The following is a 21,939-nucleotide window of genomic DNA, read 5'->3' as shown; positions in this document are numbered from 1 at the left end:
TTTGAGAGCAGAACTTCTAAATAGTTATCATGCACTTCTCACAATGCTCGTATTTTTACAGAGAAGGAGTTTGAAATGACTTGTTCAGTGTGAAACAACTCCCATGTTGAAGTTATGTTGCAAAGGCCTCCATCTTCCTTTTGCCAAAATTAACGAGTGTGATCTTACTTATCTTGATCACATCATCAAATCCCTATACATTTTATACGTCAAGCTTCTTAAACCACACTTCTTCTCACTAATCATATATTGGGCAAGGAATTCAAGTTGTGCATGGAAATACTCTTTGTGCATAGTGCTTAACTGGCATGTATTTTAAACTTAATTAAATAATTACGTGAAAAGTGCTTAACTTGCATGTATTTTAAACTCAGTTAAATAGTTAGATAAATAGAATTAGTAGGCAACCCTTTGTAGATAAGCGTTTGTAGTCCAACGGTTAGGATAATTGCCTTCCAAGCAATAGACCCGGGTTCGACTCCCGGCAAACGCAATTACTTTTTTTTTCCATTTAATTTAAATTTTTTTTTTTTTTTCCTTTGTGTAAACTGCGTCACTTTGAAAAGTATCCTCTCCACTTTCGGACCTCAAAACCACCGAACCAGAGCCAAGCAAACCAACCAGATATTTACCCGCCAAAACCATTTCCGTGGCCCAAACTCTCTCTCTCTCTCTCAACCGCGTACTTCAGAGCATCACCTTCCACACTCCAATTTCATGGCGGCCACGAGCGCCTCCTTCACTCCACACCTGGTGGGGTCCACAGTCCCCGAACTTGCCAGAAACCCTAGATCCACCGGAGCTCCGTTCTCCGTCCGAATCTCATCCGGCAGTAACTACCCGACGACCCGCGATAATCTCTCCGAGGGCCCCTACTGCATCTACGTCGGCCCGATCGAAACCGCCAGCAAAGAAACCCTTGAAGCCCTCTACCGTCAGGTAATCCCCTTCTTCCCTTTTCGGTTTTTTTTTACCTTTAAATTTCTGCTTTTTGGGTGAAATTTTGATATCTGATTGGTTGGTGGTGCACGTGATAGGCACGTGATGCGTATTACAGTGGCGACCCTTTGATTGTCGATGACATGTTTGATAGAGTCGAGGTATGTATATATGTATGTGTGACTTATGAGTTCATAGATTTTCGATAGGCCGATGTTTTTTTTTTCTTTCCTTCTAAGTTTTGTTTTTTGTTGTTGACAAATTTTGCAACTGATTGGAAGAACAGATGAAGCTAAGATGGTACGGATCGAAATGCGTCGTGAAATACCCACGTTGTAGTCTTAGGAGACAATCAACTTATGCAGATGCTGAGGTAATTGGTTTTTGTTGAGTTTTTTGAAGTGTTGTTTCGAAGTTTTGCATTAATTCATGAATATTGCTAAAAAATATGGGAAGATAAGAGGAAATGAAAGTAAGGTTATGCTCGAATCGATGTTGGGTTGGGGTAAATGGGTTTGATAATTTGTCATTCATTTTGTTAATGAGCAAACTATATGTTACTCACGTGTTCGGATGATTGTCAGCGCTAATGTATGTGCTTGAGACTCACTGCAGAACCCTCATACATGAATGGTTTACAATCGTCTCCCTAATGAGCAACCCTTATGTTAGTTCACTGATGTATGTACATGAACCCCCATACATGAATGGAGGATTGTCTTCATTGATGTATGTGCATGAGACTCACTGCAGAACCCTCATACATGAATGGTTTACAATCGTCTCCCTAATGAGCAACCCTTATGTTAGTTCACTGATGTATGTACATGAACCCCCATACATGAATGGAGGATTGTCTTCATTGATGTATGTGCATGGGACTCACCGCAAAACTCGCACACATCAATGGTTAACAATCGTATCATTGTGTTACTGAGCAAACTTTATGTTAGCTCACTTGTTTGGACGATTGTCATCGTTAATGTATGTACTTTAGACTCACTGCGGAATACATCAATGGTTAACAGTCGTCTCAGTTATTTAATTGCAATGTGAGTTTGTCAACCAAAATGTAGTTGTTAATGCACCATCTTTGATGCATTTTATTTGGTGAAATGGAAAAGTGGGTTCTATCTTTCTTTCTCTGCTTGAATATTGAGTGACATGGATGTAGGGCAGGAAGATTTCTCACAGGTTTTTGCATTAGCGAGCATATGGATCCTCTTTCTTGCTTTTGGCAGTTCAGTGTGTCTTGTGCCTGTAGTTTACACTGTTGGCTTAGCTTATCAAGATGCTTTCAATCCAGTATTTTCGTATATAAACCAAGCACCTGCTCTTTCGATGCTGAATTCCATTCTCTTCATGATACTGGGTTCTGTCATCGGTTACCCAATTGCATCAGCTTCTGGTAAGTTAACCTGCATCCATTCATTTCTAAAGCATTTATGATGTCAAATTCTTGTGCGGGCACTCTATGTTAAATCGAGAAAATTGGATATTGATTAGGAATTTGTATAACTTTTGATGTTATAATTGTTAAATCTCAGCATATACTAAAGTTGCCTTTCTCACAGTTAAAGTACTTCAAGGCCTGTGGAGAAATGACTTGGTGGCACTAAAAGGGGCGTGCCCAAATTGTGGGGATGAGGTCCGTTGATTTATTCTGAGAACTTCAAACAACTCTTAATTTATAACCCTTGAGGCATCCATTTTCTTCTTCTGATTTGAATAGCATCTTTCTGCAGGTGTTTGCATTTGTGAAATCCGATCAGTCTAACTCCCCGCATAGAGCAAATTGTCACGTATGTGAATGCTTGTTAGAGTTCCGTACCAAGGTTGAGGTAACCTAGTTTTCTTCTCTCGCACTCCATAAATTTTATTTGAGGGATTCTGGATATTAACAAAGATACGCACCAAGAACCTTTTACTGTAAATGGGGTTCTGTAAAAGGTAACCAAACAGGACTGGAAAGTATCCTCGGATTTAATATTCTTTACAATTTATTACATCAATTAAACTACATTTACTTATCACATTGCTAATCATATCTCTTACGGAAGTGAAACCCACCTGAGACCGGCCTATACAAGTGGATCCTGCTTATGTAAAATATATTAGAAATGTGGTATATATAGCATCGCTCTTGCCACGTCGTGTACCGTAGTTGTTTTGAGGTTTTGTAGCAAATGGCCTCACTATCTCACTTGTCAAAGTGCCCCTATCCCTTTTCTCACGGTGCTAAAACTGCCCGGGTCAAGTCATTGGCTCTGTTAAATACTTCCTCTTTTTTATCTTTTTGAAATGTTTATCGGCTCTCTGAACACTGAATGGACAAGGAGTTCAAAAAGATACATGTTCCGTTGCCATTTTATAGAATGAAATCTTTTGAGTATGTTTTTTGCTCACATTGGAGGTTTTTTTTTGTGCAGAAGTCTATTTCACCACTCGGTAGAAGATGGGTACATGGCCGTATCTACCTTGTTTCGCGAGTAGGCGGAAGCCAACCCCAAAGACGGCTATAAATGTCTTTGAAATCCCAAGTACAAATGCGTATTGGAAGCTTTATGTACGGTAGGACAATTCTTTCAAGTCCTCATTTTTTTTCCAAATTATAATGTAATAAATTTACCTGAATAGAGTCGTCCCATCCCACCATGTCAAGGAGATGTATTTCCCACAAGTTATTGTCATGGGTCATTGGACAGTTGAGCTTCTTGTATTGCATTCTGATATGATCGTTTGGTATATGCCGGTATCAGTTTCACTTTATGGAAATGTTTAATTTGAATACAATCAGACATGTTACGTTGTCAAACTATCGATTTAAATCATTGATGGTGTGAATTCTTAATTGACAATGTGATATCTTTAGTTTATTTGTTTTGAAATGAAGATTCCCAAAGGTTTCGCATCCAAATTCTTGGACTAACCACAAAAGGTGTTCCCGCTTTTCATGAAATGTCATTCGATGAGAAAACCACTCGATGAGAAATACGGCCCAGGACTCAAATAGGGAAAAATGTATCGACATATAAGCCTGCAATCGGTACTCTGTGCGGTGTCACACTTACAAATTACTCAACCACATATTATTGTCAGCAAAATCTACAAGAACAATGATTGCAGGTAATTTTATTAGAGGCTACCAAAACAATTTTGATTGTCAGTTCTGCATGCCATACATTGCTACATTGCGTGAACGTTTTTGAAGGAACATTGACCGGAACACCGATTCACCAACTCATAATGTTGCTTAACATAAAGAAACGAGCAAACAGTACTGACTTAATGACTTCTAATGAAACTTTCTCATCGTAACCAAAGTCCTATAACTGAACACCACCGGGGATGGAAATGACGGCGATATTGAATAGATAGCCAATCAGAAGTGTCCCAAGCTGTATACTAGAATCCAGGCAAGCTGTAAAACAGAAAGAAACGGAAATGAGAAAAAGGTAAGAGACTAAAAGAAACGCATTGATCTTAATTTATTTGAGAAGGTAGTCTCAAAGTGAAAGAGGCAATAAAAGTTTGAAAAATACCAGAAAAAGAGTTATGGAAGCGAAAAGCCCCTCTTGGAGGAGAGCTCCATGACCACCAAAGTCTTCTTCGTCAACCTTTAGTACCATTGCGTAGTAGCCATATATAATTCCAGTTGATATTACCAAAAAACTGTGAAAAAAAAAGAAGTCCACCACATAAAGATTAAGAAAATATATGACACTAGTTTGGAGAAAAAGAAAATTGTTATCTTAAGATGGTGAAGCATATGATAAATAAGAGAAAACTCAAAACCATCAAATCATATTTCTCAAACACGTAGGTGGGAGGCAAGGACATCCAACTCAGGCATATCTTCTTCTCTCTTGGCCTGAAACTAAGAGATAAGTTGTCTGTGTGAATCTAAATAGTATTACATGCCTGCGTAAACCTATCAAGTTGGTACAGTAAATAGAAAACAGTCTGCACTAAGTCCCCCTAAAGTTGAGGTATACAATATTGCAGAAACAATTCGATGAACGCTCCAGCTTTACAGTTGAACTCACTAAGGTAACTCTTCATTTAATATGTTGATTTGGAAAGAAACCTTCTAAAATTATAATGCTCCAGTGTTCATATGGGCCATTAAGATTCTAGGCAATGACGAGAAGCTGAAGTTCTACACCCCTATGATTAAATAGGATTCCTGAAGTCTTGAAAGTAACACCGACAACCTAGAGAATCTAAGTTTCAGCATACTTACTCATATGTTTTATGATCCAAATATTGGGCAGTCCCAAACGAGTTTTAAGTCCCATTACTACAGATATCTTAACACTAAGCAAACAATGTTACATTTGGGCAAATTCCTTGCCAAGATTTGCTTTGATGGGTTCCTAATGATCCTCAAGTTAAATGAGCTGATCACTGATTAGCAACACAAACATAGGATGATTAAGCGTAAATGGTAACTATGACAAGCAATTAAGAAGGTGTCCAACCATCAACTTACATGACGAACCATATGCCTCCGACCAATGGTATTGCACCCCACAGTAGCCCACATGCGAGGGCAATTGCTTGTCGAATCCAATGCAAGACATCTCCCAATTGATCCTGCACACACACACGCACACACACACAAAGTAAATCATTCAAGTTAGCCATGAGAAATATTAACCAATGCAGAATTTTATTAATTTTCAGCTCGTTACACTCAATAAATTTGACCGTTTCAATATTGGCCTTCAATTCCAAAATTTCAGAAACACATTGTAAATTCCAATGCTTCAATAGATACCCAAGATTCAAACTTCTTTTTCTAGTTCGTTTTCTATCAAACTTTCTCGGCAACCAAACATATCATACTTTCTCGGGAACCAAACATATCGTACTATCTCGGGAAGTTGGAGTACCTTGTCCCAGGAAGCTTCCGGATCCAACAACTTGGCGAATTTGAACGGCGACAAGTGACCGTTCTGGTGCTGCGGCGGCTGCGGCTGCTGCTGCTGACCGTTCAATTTTACTGATTTCCCTTCTTTCATGCTTTGCAAATCACAAATTTTATCCAAAACAATAACAATGGACCCGAAAATCTTCACAAAATTCAGTGGGCTTCTGCCGAACTTGCAGATGAATGATCAGAGCTCGTTAGGGTTTTTGGATTTGGCCGGAGAACAGAGAGAGAGAGGAAAGTGATTAAATTTGAAAAGCAAATAAAATTGAATAATTGAATAGAAAAATGGACTAGCTTCGCTGTAGATTGCGATTGGGACTTTTGGGTGTGCACGTGACATCAGATTTCTTTCAAATCAGTATAAAATTTCCAATGAACCTGACTTTTTGTCATTATATAAATTGTTGTATATTTGAAATTAAAAAAAATTGAAAAACCTAGAATCTTATGCCTCATTTTTAAGACCTTTTAGATTATACGATTATTATTATTTTTATTTTATTTTATCAAAATTCAAACTTTTCAAGTTTCAATTCCATTGATTTATATCACGACAGATGAATTCCATAAAACTTGAAAAAGATGTAAAATTTACAATAGCTAGTTCAGCTTGGTTCGATACTGCACTAAATGCTTTACTAACTGAGTCCAACTTAGTTTATTTTAAGTCACTCCAACTTAGTCTATGAATCTAGTCCAATCTCAAATAGTCTAATATAACAAAAGCACCTTTAATTTATTGTTATTTTTATGGAATCTCATCCCTTCCTCAACTTGAGGATTCAATTATACCCAGTGAGGGTCGAAATTAATTTGATGAAATATAATAATCAATATATTTGGTATTATCTTAGTCTTTGGTATGAATAAGATTTGGGATCAAACAGCCCTATGTAGGTATGTAGGTGAAGTACGCTAGAGTTAGGTATGGAAATTCGCAGTCTTTGGTATTATCTTAGTCTCGATCCAGTAGTGTTTAAGTAGATACCAAAAGGATGTTAAAATGATGAGATTAAGGAGTAAGATATTACACTTTGATATACTTACTCGGAACTTTTGGACGAGCACATACATACTCGGAACTTTTCTTCTTTTAAGTATACAATGAGTAAGAGCTTACGTTTTTGACATATCTATTCCTTGAGTATCTTAACTGTACAAGGAGTAAGATCCTCCAAATTTCGAGAATGAAATTTCTTTTAAGGTGGATAGATTGTGAAGACCTGTATTTCAAAAAGATATTAAATATGATAATTATGAGCTAAAAATAGTGATTGATTTCATTAAATTTTATATTACTTCTTAGGGGCTTTTAGATCCAGGTCCAAAAATGTAGAGTGTTTTTAGGAGTGAGTCCAGTTATCTAATTATTTGTTTTTATTTCTTTTATACTCATTTTATATTTTCTAAAAATATTAAAAATCAATTAAAATCTTCTAATATTATGCATTTTCCAACTCCAAAAGAATATATTTAATATCTTATAACAAAAAAACTAATATACTAACATAAATTTATCTACAAAACATTCTACCCTAACTCAAGTAACAAATATATGAATGTATATAATACCTATACGTGAGATATGAAACCTAATTAAAATGTAGAAAAAACATAACATACCTACAAGTAAGACACATTAATCTGTGACAGGTTGATTATAAAAAAAGAATCTGTCATATAGGTAGATAAATATAATTAACCTGTGATATAGGTTGATTATAAAAATTAAAAATAAAATCTATAAATGGGGTTTAAAGTAGAAGGAAGAACAAGAAATAACAAAAAGATAAATAAAAAGAAATAAGCAAAGAGATAATTGGGAAGAAATTTGATTTTTATAATAAATCTTATCATTGAACAGATAACTATTGATAATTAAATAATTAAATATAACAAATTGGACTTATTTTAATAAACTGGACTATTCCTACAATTGGCTTAAAAAATTGGACTTATATCAAGTTTCCCCTACTTCTTATTTAATCGTTTTCAGTTGATAATTATTAATTCTTTTACCAATACTCTAATTGGCTATTAATTTTTTTTTTTTTTATCAAACAAGTCAAATAAATTTTATAGTGTTGCAGTCATATTTAATATACGGATGTGATTATATAAATCCTAACATATTTAAGGATATCATCATGGAATTCTATCATATATTAGACTTTAGATATTATCCTACTAGAGTTGTAATTATATTGGGGTACCTTCCTACTACTATAAATAAAGACACAATGGGGTGAAATAACACACATCTCACAATTAAATCTCTCTCTACTCCGTCTTTGTGCCGGCGGCCACCCCCTTTATGTCTTTTATAATTGTTCATTAAAATAGGCTTATATCACGTTATCATCACGCTCTTGACGCTGCGTTAAAGAAAGTTTAATCTTCAATCAGGAGAGTATTACATTTTAATCATTCCTTTTTATGATTAATTTATTATTTTATTGAATTAATCTACATGCTATTGATTCAATTTAATTTTTCTTAGTTGAATTTGTTACAACGCATTGGATATGCAATTTCGGCTTTCCAGGAAAGATCTTCTACAAATTCAAAGGATTTTGTCGTTTTTGGCCAATTAGGTACGCTTAAAATAAAGGAAGATATTTGAAACGACCATAAAGTATAAAAACAGTCCCTCTGATTCATGAATTCCCTACATTTACATTTACATTTACCTTTTGATATATATATACACACACACATACACACGTTTCGTGCATTACACAATTTTTTATATGTAGAATTTATAAGTCAAAGAATTGAAAGAAACTAGAATCAATTAGGGTTTTTCATGCATAGAGTTGAAAAAAAAAATTAAAATTGGGATTTTTTTTTTAACGGTCGAGCCGTAGCTCCAAGCCGCGCTGCCTCTGGCCCCGTGACACGTCGGCTAGCCTGCAGCCTTGGGACAACGTCGTTTGACGTTTAAACCACCACGGGCAGCAACCCATTGGGCTTGCTGCACATGCATAGACAACCAGACTTCAACGTGGGTAGGGTTCCACACGGGCCTGCAGCCCCAACCCAATCCAGCAGGCCTGGAGCCATGCTGGGCCTTGTTCTCAAGTCCTTGGCAAACCAACAAGCCTGTTGCTTGCTGGGCTTCACCCACTGCACACTGGCTCACTGCACACTTTCAATTTTCAATGGAACTTGATTCAGTTTACTTGATGTTATTGTTGGAAAATATTAGTATTTAAGCTTATTTTAACATCTTTCAAGGAAATTTGATTCAATTTACTTGACGTTATGGTTGGATAGTATTAGTATTTAAGTTTATTCTAATATTTTTCAATGGAATTTGATTGAGTTTACTTGATATTATTGTTGGAAAATATTAGTATTTAAGTTTATTCTAATATTTAGGTTTTGCTTGTTAGTTTGGAATTTGGGTTTAATCCATCTGAGTTACGGTTTTTTAGGTTTTGATTCTCTATGAATAGATCTTGTAGTTTCGTATGATAAACAAATCAGTCATAATATAGTTTTTTTGAATTTTGTAACTGTTTAGACATTATTGATTATTTAACAATATTTTTATTATTTAATGATATTTAACTTGTATCAGAGTAGTTTTGACTTTTGGGGATTTAATCTGCCCTCTTCTCGTCAGTTTGTTGTCTGTCTTCTGCTATTTGATTGTTCCAGATTAGATTCATCGTGAAAGTTGTAATTGTTCGTTGTTCATATTATTCGTTGTTTGTTCTTGTCCCCGTACTCCTGCACATGACCCATATCCCGCACCGTTTCCGCAAGTGGATCCATCCCACCAGCCGCGTCCCCACCTTCATCTACATCTGCGCTTGATCCGCATCTTGACTCACAACCCGTATGAAGTCCCCTTCTGCAGTTTGACTGTGCAGAAGTTGTTTTGTTTGCTGCAATTGGTTTTGCCCAAATTGAAGAAAGTCGGAATGAAGGAAGAAACAAAAGACAAAAAAAAAGAGAAAAAATGAAAGAAAAAAATTTGCTGGTTTTTTAGGCCCATACGGGCAAGGAGAAAAAGTACTGGTTGGTTTTTAAGTTCTGGTTTTCTGATTGAATTCTTTGAGGGAAAAGGATCCTCCTCGGATCCTTTTTCTAGGCCCCATGATTCTAGGGATCCCATGATTGTTCATTGTATATCATGCGATCAGTCTTCGTTAGGTACTATTTATATTTAATTTTAAAATTTGAATTTTGAAATGATTTCTGACCATACGGTGTACGATAAACGATCATGATCACATGATCTCTAGGATCCCTAGGAAAAGAATATGACAAGGATCCTTTTCCGTCATTATATAGATTGTTGTATATTTGAAATAAAAAAATTTCAAAGTTCCAACTTTTCAAGTTTCCATTCCATCAATTTATATCACGACAGATCAATTAGCATAACATAGCTTGCATCTACATCGTCGGTTGTTAAACTCATGTCATGTACTGCCATGAATTTGATGGGGTGTTAAAAAATATTAGAATTTAAGTTTATTTTAATATTTGAATTTTGCTTGTTAGTTTACGATTTAGGCCTAGCGGGTTTCTTACGTTTTGAATCTCTATAAATAGAGGTTGTAGTTTAGTATGATAAACAAATCAGTCACAATGTAGTCTTTTTGAATTTTGTAATTGATTCAGCATTTTTGTTTATTTAATAATATTCTTATTATTTTGTAATCTTATTCGTTGCGCACTGTGATATTCAAGCACTAGATCTAATTAACAGAAAGGATTATATATATATATATGTATATGTATGTATCATTTTCATAGCAAACGAGACTCAATACTCGATCAAGAACCACCAATGATGTCTGTCACGAATCGTGCATGTCAAGAACCAGAAGAAACAGACTCATTTTATTCCATATATATATATATATATATATATATATATAGACACACACACACACTTCCTTGTACACGAGAATTAACACATTACAAACTTTTAACAGAAACTTACACCAAATCTGTTCAGCGAGTCCTTAAATGGCTGAATTTATTTACTAGTAGGTATACATTTTAATTTAATTTTTGTTCCAAGGTGAAACTTTCTCTCTTTCTTTGTAAGAGATGACCGTTACTGTCATCTTCAAGTACTATATTATAAAACCACAAATTAAGAGAGTACTATATTATAAAACCACAAATTAAGAGGGTTATCCAAAACAGCACATTCGATTTTCATGTATTTGCTCGCCTCTTTTTTTCACGTGACAGTTTTTGGGCAAATATGCACAAATTATAAAACAAACAGACATATCAACCACATTTTTTGTTAACACCAAGCAGGATCTACTGTGCTAACCAAAATGGAAGGGATCATAATGATTCTTGTGCTCACTCACTCTGCAATTGCGTCTTTGTATTTGCATGTCATGTCAGTTGGTTCATCATACCAGCCAGTGTCGAGGTTCATTGCACTGACAGTTTTTTCAAGGAGGTTAGTCCCAGCCTTCACAAGTTTTTTGAGATTTTCTGGACTTGAATTAGTCGTATCAATTTCATCAGGTTTCAAGCCATCCTCCTGCAGCACGGATAACCAGCAAGTAAGGTGTGTGCCTGCATCCGGAGACGACATTGAAGTAAAGCATACATGGACATGGTTAATCAATCGAAAAATAAACCTGGATCCGGAGATAATTGCCATCAGAGCGGGAGACATTGAAGAAAGTAGGCAGGTATACTTCAACCATGTTGACATTTGGAGTCGTAAGAACATCAATTAAAGGGATACCGCTTCTTTTTGAATTCATGAACCAATTCAAGATTCCCCATTCGTTGGGATTTCCGACTTGCAGCATCGCATCCTTCTTTGCAGATCCAGTTCCCAGGGACAGAACCAGAAGTTGAATGTTGAATTCAAGTACTGAAAGGAGGACATTTGAATTGTTGCAAACTACTAGTAGCAGTATAATTGGTGTGGCCTACAGTTAGTAACCATAGTCATGTACTCCATTTGTTCAACGCTACCATTCAACCTTTGGATTTCCAGAATTTTAACTCTTCCCTTTGGTCTAAAGGTAGTAACCATAGCCCTTTATCGCCACAACTGCCGGTACGAACCTCCCACACACACCCACCTTGCACTACTGCTTCTTAACCAAATGTGCCTATCTCTTTAACACGAAATCCAAAAATCATATTATTAGTTTCCAAACATATCAGGTTTGTAACTTATCCTTTTGCTTTTAGGTTTGTTACTTAACTTATTTTATTTTGGTTGCATGTTAATTTGACTTGGTATGAATGATTGGTATTTCAATTTGTATGAAATTTGACAATACTGAACCATCCCGAAATACTAAAAATATTTCGGGAATCCCAAAAATTGGGAATACCGAAATTTTGGTTCGAGGTTGGTCTTAAATTTCGGTCCCGAAATTTTGAGTTTGAAATTTGGGATTTCATTTTCGATTTGAGATTTCATACCGAACCACCCCTACTCTTATAGCTCATTTACTAATCCGTAATCAAAATGAGAGGAATTGAATTGAGGAGGAGTTGGAATTGGATTTTTTTGAAGTTGTTTACTTAAATTTTCTGGAATCGGAGTAAAAAAATATTGATTCCATTTAATTGTTTACTAATTCACTAGAATCAGAATATAATTCAATATGATTACAAAAATATCCTTATTCAAAATCTATATAACAAAATTTGATATAATAATTCATAAAAATAAAGTGAACATATATTTATTTAAATAAAAAATAACTCAACCCCAAACCAATCTTATCTTTCTCTTCCCGAATAACCCACTCCTCACCGCCACCTCTTACTATCTCAATCCATTCCACTATGATTTCAAGTTTATCTATTTCAAGTCTTGGGCATTTGATAGCAAATAAACTCCACTGTAACTCCCTCGTTCCCTCATTCTCTTCTTCTTTTCTCTCTCTCTCTCTCTCTCTCTCTCTCTCTCTCTCTAACCAAGTGCATTTTGATTTCAAAATTTTCTTGAGGAAACATAGAGATATGACGGAAAGTGGGAGTAGTGGGTTTGGATTGCGTCGCTGGGCATGGGTGGTTGCAGTGTTGGGGGAGGGAGTGGCCCTGGACATTAGCGTTAGACAGTGGCGGGTGGATCTTCTGTGTTAATGCAAAGGGTAGTGCTGGAATTTTAAAAATAAAGTGAGGATATAAGTGGTACAAAATTTGTATTCCGGATTCCCTACTGCAAGCGGAATTGAAATACCTTATAGATCTCAGAAGTCCAATTCCTCCAAAAGGAGGAATTGAATTCCAAAATTTGTGAGACTCAATTCCTCTAAATTTAGTAAACATTGAAATATTCCGTAATCGAAATTCAATTTCGTATTTCGAGTTCCATTACGAGTATGTAAACGCGCTATTAAACTCTAATGAAGTCAAAGACGTAATGGGAATGAACGACTGAGTTCCAACTTCCACTACGTATATGACAAGCGACACGGCAGCCAAAAATAAATTGATAGTCAACGTCTTTTTCTTCTTTTTCTTTTTGTTTGACTGGGACTGTTAACGTCCAGGAGCTTGGGCATTGAGCTGTTTCCTTTATTGATTTTTAATAGCCTTTTGATTCAGCCGAAGGTTTAAGGTTGTATGATTAGGACTTTGGCACACCAATAATGGGGCCATCATTGATATATAAAGTAATGCTGGTTGAGAAATGCTCTGGGCTCTCAAAAGTGAAACTTTCTAGTACTTCGTAGTTTAACGTTAATTTTTTTACTAATGTTATAAAAAAATTGTGTCAAAGATATAAAGTTGTAGAGAGTCCCACTTTTAGCTAAGAGTGTGAAATCCTGTTCCTAGATTTCACTGTTATAATCTACGTACATATATTATTGAGATTTTATATTATTTTTCGAAAATTTATATTAATTTATTTGAATTTAGATTTTAATAAACTAGTTACAAAGTTTGAAGTTTGAAAATTAATTATCTAAAATCCATAGACCTTTCAAGGCCACAATTTATATTTTTAATTAGAGGTCGATCTCACGAATGTGTGGGCTCAAACCATTCATGAAACGGAGTTATAACGAATAAGTTATGAATGAGCAAAGTTATGGGCGAAATGGTCATTTGACATAAAAATGGAATGCTCCACAAAATCTGAAAGGCCACGTGGATGGCTATGATGGAGAAAGGAAAGGGATGGATGGCTGGGATTGAAAGAAAAGAAGAGAAATGAGGGTGGGGTGCGGCCAATCAGAAAAAGGAAGGGGAGGATGTGAACCAAGGGAAGGAGAGAGTTGGGTGAGAAACACCCAGCGGGATTTCCCCCTTCTGTGACCCATGTACCCGTGACCCGACCCACCTTCCGTGACTATTCCGACCTCTATTCTGTCCAATTTTCCAGCTTTCTTCAACCTCTCATCACCACCAAACTTCATCACCACATCACAACATCCAATTCTAGCTAAAATCGACGAAAATTGATTATGATTTCACGAGGGTTTACACCGTGGGTGCCGTGAGGAACCATGCAGAGATCCGCCAAATGTGAAGCGCTTTCCTCCAATTACCACCACCATTAGACGCTCCTGGCCCAAACAACTGTAGGGGCGGCGGAGCACCAGAGGTGACGGATCGAAGCCACCCATTTCTAGGGTTTCCGGTGGGTTCGAGGGAAATTAGAGCTTTTCCTGGCCAAATTGGACTTGGCCACATGTATAAAACTTTCTCTACTCTTTGAGATCTACAATTCTATGAATTTTGGTAATTTTTGGAATTAGTTGAATTTTCCGGCAAGTCGGGGCGGCCGACCGCCACCTGCGACGGCGCGTGGCCAGTGGGCCGACAATGCCTTTATAAGTTAAATTGGATGCCCTGATTTTGGATTTGATACCCGCTTGATGAAATTTGATTGTTTGAACCTATTTCCATTACAATACGTCACTTGATTATATATGACTCGACGATTCGACCGTTGGATCATCACTAAACTTTAATGCGTTATAGAACATAATATTTGATTATATTAGGAAATGGCGGATTGAGAATCCAACTTACGGATCTTCCCGAATTGGATTTGTACGTTCGTAAAAATAAAATGTCGACTGCCACTTGAATTCATGATTGGCAGAAGTCCGACCGTTGGATCGTAATGAAATTTTAGTATGCTGTTTTAGAAGCATAATATGGACTTTGGGAAGTTATGGATTGGAAATCTGTTAGACAGATCCTCTGTTTTAGATTTCTAGGGTTGTGGACCCTACTCTCGACCTTGATCGACGATTGGCTTTTTAGTCAACTAGCCCGAGTTCTTCTAACGTGACAGTTATCTTAGAGTGGGGTTGAGATTTCATGAGGCTTAGTGGGCTAATTGCGACGACGTGTGTCTTGATTTACGTACAAGTGACTATAATATAGATGATTTATATTGAATTGTTATTTTATTTTATTGTTACTGATTTACATATGTGAATGGTGATTTGATTGTGGATTGAAAACATTTACAAGAAGTGATGTGATGTGTATATTTGAATTGTGCTTTGATTGTATGATTGGCATGAGGTGATGAAATGTGATTTGACGTGCATATTGGAAATATGGTTTGATTTGTATATTTGGCCTTATGTGATGAAATGTAAGGGCTAGTAGTGGACCATGAACCCATTGTCATGGGGTTTCTTGCTTCGAGACTTGTTTCACATATTGTATCTTATTTCATTTCTTGTTTCGTTGAGCTGTTTTAATTGTGTACCTTGTGCTTTGTTCCATTTCTTGTTTCTTTGAGTTTTTGTATTTTGAGTACTTGTTTCATATCTTGTTCTTCGAGCGTTGCTATATTCCTTGGCCTTCCACTTGGTTCCATTGAGTGATCCGGAACTGAGTATACGCTGGGGTTCCGTTGAGTGGTCTGGTTCCCTGCTCCGTATGGATTCCGTTGAGAGGTCCGGAATCCCTTGTGATCCGTGATTTAGTTGAGTGGTCCAGAATTGTATCTAGCTTGGATTTCATTCAGTTGTTAGATATGCATTGTATTCCGCAATTCCGTTGGGTGATCTGGAATCTTATCCACTCGGATTCCATTGAAAGGTTCGGAATCCCTTCTACTCCGCGATTTTGTTGAGTGGTCCGGAATCGTATCCTGGTTTGGATTCCGTTGAGTGGTCCGGAACTTGATGTTGTTGGATTTCGTTGAGTGGTCCGAAATCCTATTTTTCAGAGATGTAGGCTTTGGCCAAACTATGTTGCTCTAACCTTGCATTTCGGTGTATTGTATGTGTCATTGATGATGTGGTTATGGAACGACATTGGTTGTGATTGTTGGCATTATGATTAGACTTGTTAACCAATATGACTAGAGAATATGATTGTGCTTCGTCGTTTGTTCTTTGAAAATTGCATGATATGCATTGTGGTATATTGTTGAGACATAGCAATTTATGTGATGAATGTTCGAGTGTAGTGAAACGACGAACTACGAATGACTTGATCCTTGTTTAGGGTACGTAGGCAGTCTTATGAGGAGGATATATGCAGCCATAAAGTACACGAAAAATTACTATGTGAATCGATGCTCGAGTTGTACTTTGTCATATCCCAAAGGCAGGGTATGTTAGACATACGGATACTTGATAACGTCACGTGTTGATTCGGGACATATCTCGGGATCGGAACGTGACAAAGAGAATCTCCTAAGTATTTCTCATGCTAGTTTAATTGGAGTCTGCTGCTAATAGTGCATATTTGCCAATATCATCACATGACAACAAGAATTTCGTAAATCAGATTCTGTATTGTGTTCTTTCGATGTTAAATAGGAAAATAGAATGCAATGCAATTATTTGAAGTCGAGGACTCCTAGGAAATGGGAACAACTTGTTTGGAGCTTGGTTTGTTACTGAACTTTCCTAAGCGTCACTGCAAGTCCCCAAATGAAGTTCTTTCTTTTCCAATTGGCTTCCGAATTGTTGTTATTTCATGACAATAAATTTCTATCGAAAACAGAAGAAAAGATAGCTTCGATCTGCCGCATCAAATTACGTAGGTCGTACTGTCGATGACTGAGGTGGTATTCTGAACACGATTGGCAGCCTTCGTTGCCTGAAATGAGGAACTGTATTAAACATGGACAAAATGCTATTAGCAAGGTGAAACGAAGGACATGTCCTGAACTTACCTCTTTATTCCAATCAGTGCGTAAATTTACCACCACAAGTGCTGTTAGTTGAACAACAAGTCCACAAATGACTCCCATCCAAAGTCCCTATACACACAAATTTAAACTTCAATGGCTGATACACACACACACACACACACACACACACATACATAGAGAGAGAGAGAGAGAGAGAGACTCACCATTCCTCCAATATGGAGGACGAAGGCGAAAACCACAGCAGTAGGAATTCCCACAGCATAATAAGCAATAAGATTTATGGCTACACAAAGATTCTGCCATCCACAGCCTCTGGCAGCCCCTGCATACCCAATTATTAATTCTTTTTAGCTGCGAAATCAGAATTTTGAAAAGAAATAAAGCACGTAGAATATGTCAAGTTTCAAACTTCATGAAGCCATTGGATTCAGTAATTGCTAGAACCTGAAAGCACACATTGGAATCCATCCAAGAAGTCGGAAACTGCAAGCAGTAGCATCATTTTAGCAACATATTTGATCACTTGATGCTCATTGCTGTAGAGCTTTCCCCAAACATGGCGTATAAAAACCGTTGCTATTGCGATTGCAGCACCCTCTAATAAAGCCATCACAGTCATGACTCGTAGAGCTAATTTTGCGCCTTGCGGTCGTCCAGCACCCAATTCATTTGACACTCTTGTGCTGTTACGATAACAGGAAAATATTATTCTCAATTTCTCAGATTAGAAGATAAATACAAGTACAAGATTGAATGTTGATATGCCGTTAGAAATCACATGAATCACCGACCTTATAGCGCTGCCAAGGCCAACTGATATCGTATAAACCATCCAACATGTGTTAAGGCTGCAAAGACAACAACAAAATCAGAAACTATTCAAATTTACTTACGAGTGAACGAATAATAGTTCTCTATAGTTTTCTACTTTCTGTACCTTATTGATAACACGGATGTTTCTAGTTTTGGGTTCGGGAGAAGACCGGATAAGAGAACAACCATTTCAAAGCACCAATATTCGAGGCTGCAATTCGAAAGCGTGTATGTAGTCAGTGATTCAGATAGAAAAAAAAAAGGATCCAACATTTCTGGTACGCATGACAATTTTGATATTTTGTACTATCGATTAAGCAGAAAATGAAACCTACCATAGCATTACAGCCGAAGAAATGGCAAGTTTGACAAAGCTGAAAATGTCATGCAATGCCTGTTTCGAAAATCCAGTCCAAGTTTTCCTGCAGGTGGGCGAGAACAGCACATAACTTGCCACTAACACCACGTTAAGCCAATGCGAAATGCTAATTGCCAACGCGGCACCCTTGTTTCGCAGTCCAGATTTAAAAATAAGTCCCCAACAAACCCCAACGTGGAGCAAAGCTGTGACTCCAGAGGTGATCATCATTGGAAACACATTGTTTTGCGTCTGTAAAAATCTGTTGAGGCATTGGAGGAGGCTGAAGGCGAACAGGCTCGGAATCATCCAGCGGTTGAAGGTTCCTGCCGCGGCAGATATCTCGTGGTCTTGGTGAAGAGCCATGAGAATGTTGCTTGTGTAGAACCAGACTAGCGATAAGGGAATGCTTACTGCTAATAATATTAGCATTGCTTTTTGCATGTGGACTCCAAGCATGCGGTACTGTTTGGCTCCGTAGGCTTGCCCACATAGTGTTTCCAATGCACTTCCCATTCCCAACTGTGAGACATGTTTGATAATTTTTTACGGGCCTCTAATAAAATGCTTACTGCAAAAGCATCCGTTTCCTAAGTAACATTTCTAAACGAGCCTTAAAGAATTAAATCGTATTCATGTTTTTATTCTAATGAGAGTCGAATACACTAACAGTCCGATGCAATAACAATTAGATCAAACTAGACTTGGACAATACAATACCTTTTTATTATCCGTCGTAACCAACACGAGGACTTTCATGAAACGGGAACGTCACATTGGCGTTTGTCCCAAACCACCGTGACAAATGGAGAAAAGTTTAAACACCGCCCCAAACTGGAACAATTAAAAGAAAATTTGAACAAAATGTTGAAGAGAAAGTCACTTACCAAGACGCTGAATCCAGTGACATTGGCAAAGGAAGAGGCCATGGAAGCACTAGAAAGTTCCAACTCTCCGAGATGGCCGACAAACATGACTGCTGTGACCTGTAAACTGTACTGCAACAAGCTCACTGCAATCAGAGGACCCGCCAGCCACAGTTGCAATTTCGCTTCTTGAATTACAAGCCATCTTGTAGAAACCGGCACGTTCGGCGATATATCGGAATTTTGAGCCGTTGGCATTGGAAAAAAGGGTGACTATTTCTTCAGGCTCTGTCGCCGATATATCGGTCGCCAAAAGAGAGTTAAATTTCGGAAATTCTGGAAAAAAAATTCACCTAGCGTCGGAATGAGTCTGGGTTGCAGAGTCACCACAGAGGACAGAGCCTCGCGAAGAACAACCCTCCTGTTGTGTTTACTCTCTCGGCTCCTTTTTGTTTCTGCCTTTTTTAATGAATCGGGAGATTCATGAACGCTTTATCATCCTTGTCTTTTGACACATGGCATAACTTACACCGTCCACTACAATCCTATTATAATTTGTATGCGCATACAAATCCTAAAGAAAAGTTATATTTGAACTTATGTAACTTCTTTCTACACTCAAATTACTCTTTTCATCAATTCTCCTTGAAAATTCTCCTTGAAAATTTTCCAATTACGAGGCATATATATTTTCCAATTACGGGGCATAGTTATTTGGCAACATAGAAAACACTAAGATTTAAAAAACCAAAGATTGGGCATGAATGTCATATGATGTAGATTGGATCAATGACTCAAAGATAGTATAATTGGAAAAATAATGACTTGATCAAAAGAAGCGTGGCGTTAAAGCTAGAAATTCATTTGTTTTTTCATGAAAGAGAGATTGGGTGATTATATGGTGTTTTTTGTTGGGTAATCTGGGTTTCCTAGGGTGGCATCAAGGCTTACAATGACTAGAATACTCAGATGGAGGTTATGGAAAATACTAAGGTTGCAGAGTAATGTCTTTGGGTTTCTTTGGCTCTCTGTGTTATGCCGGAAGATTGGGCGATCCCCTTTTTAAGGTTCTCAATCTATATTTGTAGTTGAATTATTCCTTCCCAAGGAATCTCTGGTTAGGGCTTGTTTCTCCCTCCTTTTTCTCCCTAGTTCTCCTATTACCACCTATTTTGGTGTAAGAAGGCTAGACTCTAAAACCTGCAGTGTTTCTTCTTCCCAAGGCGCAGCTTTCCCAGGTCAGCTTTTCACATACGGTACTTTTGGTAGCGCGCCTCATGGATTTCGCGCGTTGAACTTCTACATAAACTGGGAAGGGAAAGTTAGCATTAAATGCCTATTCTCGATACATGCTGCATTATCTTCAAAGATCATTGTAGGGATGTCAACGATGAAAGAAAGTCTGCATGTGCTTCTAATATGGTCCACGACTGCTCTCAGGCAAAAGCATTCTCAAGTAGCTTCATGTAGGCGATAATCTTAGCATGGTTCGAAGCAGTGGCAAATAAGGTCTGCTTGGTTGACCTCCAGGATATTGCGGTGCCTCTAATGGTAAATACATAACCCGTTTGAGAGCGCGCCTTGTACGGACCGAATAAGTACCCGACGTTAGCATTACCAACAAGGAAGGAATCGACTCAAGAACCTAGGAAGGTGCGGCATGTCACACCCAGAACTTGAGGTCGGCGGAAAAAAAAAAACCCCGCGCTTAGTGCGCGAATAAATGTAAAAATAAAAACGAAAAAAACGAAAACTAAACTCAACTCTTCTAACACCCGTCTTGCCAAATAACACATCTTGCCAAATAATTCATTTGTAAAATAATAGGTGAGGGTGAGCAACAACCACCGTCACTCAGGGAGTACAATAAGTAATATGCCAATCAAGCTTACCATTTTAATCACACTATAAAATAGGATAATAATATCAAAGCTTTAGAGACATAATTTCATATCACATCGTCCATTCATGTGTCCATTATATCCTTCATAAATTGTAACTCACCACGTGAACCCTAATGGCCATCTACCCTAATATCTTCGTGTGCAGTTTACATTTATCCCTCGGATTAATGCAACCCCAAAGTTCTCATGCTCCATGAACAATTCCAAATAATCCACACATCACTATATATAATAACTCTATAAATATTTCAACAAATCCAACATGTTTGACTTGAAATAGAGAGATATTTGAAAATAGATAAATCCCACGATAACTCATGGTTTTTGTTTATTAGAAAATAAGAATATTTGGAAACACGTTACATAAACCACTCTGTGACATCCCACATCGCCCAGGGGTGTGATCTTTATATGTATATTCTCATCCTTACCTAGCACGAGGCCTTTTGGGAGCTCACTGGCTTTGGGTTCCGTAGGAACTCCGAAGTTAAGCGAGAAGGGGGCTAGAGCATTCCCAGGATGGGTGACCCATCGGGAAGTTCTTGTGTGAGTTCCCAAAAACAAAACCGTGAGGGAATGGTAAGCCCAAAGCGGATAATATCGTGCTACGGTGGTGGAGCAGGCCCGGGAAGTGGTTCCGCCCCGGGCCGGGATGTGACAATTTGGTATCAGAGCCTAACCCTGGCCGTGGTGTGCCGACGAGGACGTCGGGCCCCTAAAGGGGGTGGATTGTGACATCCCACATCGCCCAGGGGTGTGATCCTTATATGTATATTCCTATTCCTACCAAGCATGAGGCCTTTTGGGAGCTCACTAGCTTCGGGTTCCGTAGGAACTCCGAAGTTAAGCGAGAAGGGGGCTAGAGCACTCCCATGATGGGTGACCCACTGGGAAGTTGCTCGTGAGTTCTCAAAAACAAAACCGTGAAGGAATGGTAAGCCCAAAACGGACAATATCGTGTTACGGTGGTGGAGCGGGCCTGGGAAGTGATCCGCCCCGGGTCGGGATGTGACACACTTACCTTGATAACT

At 37.7% G+C, this 21,939-nt stretch overlaps 3 protein-coding genes and 1 non-coding gene across 8 annotated transcripts; 2 read left to right on the top strand and 2 right to left on the bottom strand.

Annotated features, from left to right (window-relative positions):
- The first annotated feature begins 421 nt into the window (after positions 1–421).
- TRNAG-UCC lies at positions 422–493 on the top strand. The gene has a single exon. It is a non-coding gene; the product is annotated as a tRNA-Gly (tRNA).
- Positions 494–568: 75 nt separating this feature from the next.
- Positions 569–3,732, top strand: LOC103939025 (PGR5-like protein 1B, chloroplastic). The gene is made up of 7 exons (XM_009349078.3): positions 569–939; positions 1,038–1,100; positions 1,226–1,312; positions 2,119–2,347; positions 2,514–2,587; positions 2,685–2,780; positions 3,369–3,732. The coding sequence occupies exons 1-7, from the start codon at positions 718–720 to the stop codon at positions 3,459–3,461; spliced, it is 864 nt and encodes a 287-aa protein (XP_009347353.1). The 5' UTR covers positions 569–717; the 3' UTR covers positions 3,462–3,732.
- Positions 3,733–4,045: 313 nt separating this feature from the next.
- LOC103939026 (respirasome Complex Assembly Factor 1-like) lies at positions 4,046–6,200 on the bottom strand. The gene is made up of 4 exons (XM_009349080.3): positions 5,835–6,200; positions 5,432–5,535; positions 4,482–4,611; positions 4,046–4,360 (listed from the first exon to the last, which is right to left on the bottom strand). Exons 1-4 carry the CDS (start codon positions 5,961–5,963, stop codon positions 4,322–4,324), a joined length of 402 nt encoding a protein of 133 aa, XP_009347355.1. The 5' UTR covers positions 5,964–6,200; the 3' UTR covers positions 4,046–4,321.
- Positions 6,201–16,572: 10,372 nt separating this feature from the next.
- LOC103939027 (protein DETOXIFICATION 16-like) lies at positions 16,573–19,454 on the bottom strand. 5 transcript variants are annotated; one of them, XM_048564393.1, is made up of 9 exons: positions 19,026–19,123; positions 18,859–18,890; positions 18,116–18,660; positions 17,905–17,991; positions 17,759–17,815; positions 17,412–17,650; positions 17,171–17,289; positions 16,989–17,075; positions 16,573–16,912 (listed from the first exon to the last, which is right to left on the bottom strand). In XM_048564393.1, the coding sequence occupies exons 3-9, from the start codon at positions 18,652–18,654 to the stop codon at positions 16,844–16,846; spliced, it is 1,197 nt and encodes a 398-aa protein (XP_048420350.1). In that variant the 5' UTR covers positions 18,655–18,660; positions 18,859–18,890; positions 19,026–19,123; the 3' UTR covers positions 16,573–16,843. The 5 variants fall into 5 exon arrangements, with proteins under 5 accessions (XP_048420350.1, XP_009347356.1, XP_048420348.1 ...); XM_009349081.3 differs by lacking the exon at positions 18,859–18,890 and having other exon boundaries at positions 19,026–19,454; XM_048564391.1 differs by having other exon boundaries at positions 18,116–18,709; positions 18,859–19,168.
- Positions 19,455–21,939: the final 2,485 nt, after the last annotated feature.

Source organism: the organism of the source record quoted next, unplaced genomic scaffold, assembly GCF_019419815.1.
Source record: "Pyrus x bretschneideri cultivar Hongxiangsu unplaced genomic scaffold, Pyrus_bretschneideri_v1 Contig39, whole genome shotgun sequence".
Taxonomy (NCBI): Eukaryota; Viridiplantae; Streptophyta; class Magnoliopsida; order Rosales; family Rosaceae; genus Pyrus; species Pyrus x bretschneideri.
The sequence above is the reverse complement of the archived record's forward strand: the minus strand, read 5'-3'. Positions and strand labels throughout refer to the sequence as shown.

Coding starts and splice junctions, on each gene's coding strand:
- LOC103939025 (XM_009349078.3), top strand. CDS start 718: ATGGCGGCCACGAGCGCCTCCTTCACTCCACACCTGGTGGGGTCCACA. Junction 1,101..1,225: donor ACATGTTTGATAGAGTCGAG/GTATGTATATAT, acceptor TTGGAAGAACAG/ATGAAGCTAAGATGGTACGG. Junction 2,588..2,684: donor GCCCAAATTGTGGGGATGAG/GTCCGTTGATTT, acceptor ATCTTTCTGCAG/GTGTTTGCATTTGTGAAATC.
- LOC103939026 (XM_009349080.3), bottom strand. CDS start 5,963: ATGAAAGAAGGGAAATCAGTAAAATTGAACGGTCAGCAGCAGCAGCCG. Junction 5,536..5,834: donor CGGAAGCTTCCTGGGACAAG/GTACTCCAACTT, acceptor GTGTGTGTGCAG/GATCAATTGGGAGATGTCTT. Junction 4,612..5,431: donor GGAGGCATATGGTTCGTCAT/GTAAGTTGATGG, acceptor TTTTTTTCACAG/TTTTTTGGTAATATCAACTG.
- LOC103939027 (XM_009349081.3), bottom strand. CDS start 19,262: ATGCCAACGGCTCAAAATTCCGATATATCGCCGAACGTGCCGGTTTCT. Junction 18,661..19,025: donor TCACTGGATTCAGCGTCTTG/GTAAGTGACTTT, acceptor CATGTCTCACAG/TTGGGAATGGGAAGTGCATT. Junction 17,651..17,758: donor GGCCTTGGCAGCGCTATAAG/GTCGGTGATTCA, acceptor TTATCGTAACAG/CACAAGAGTGTCAAATGAAT.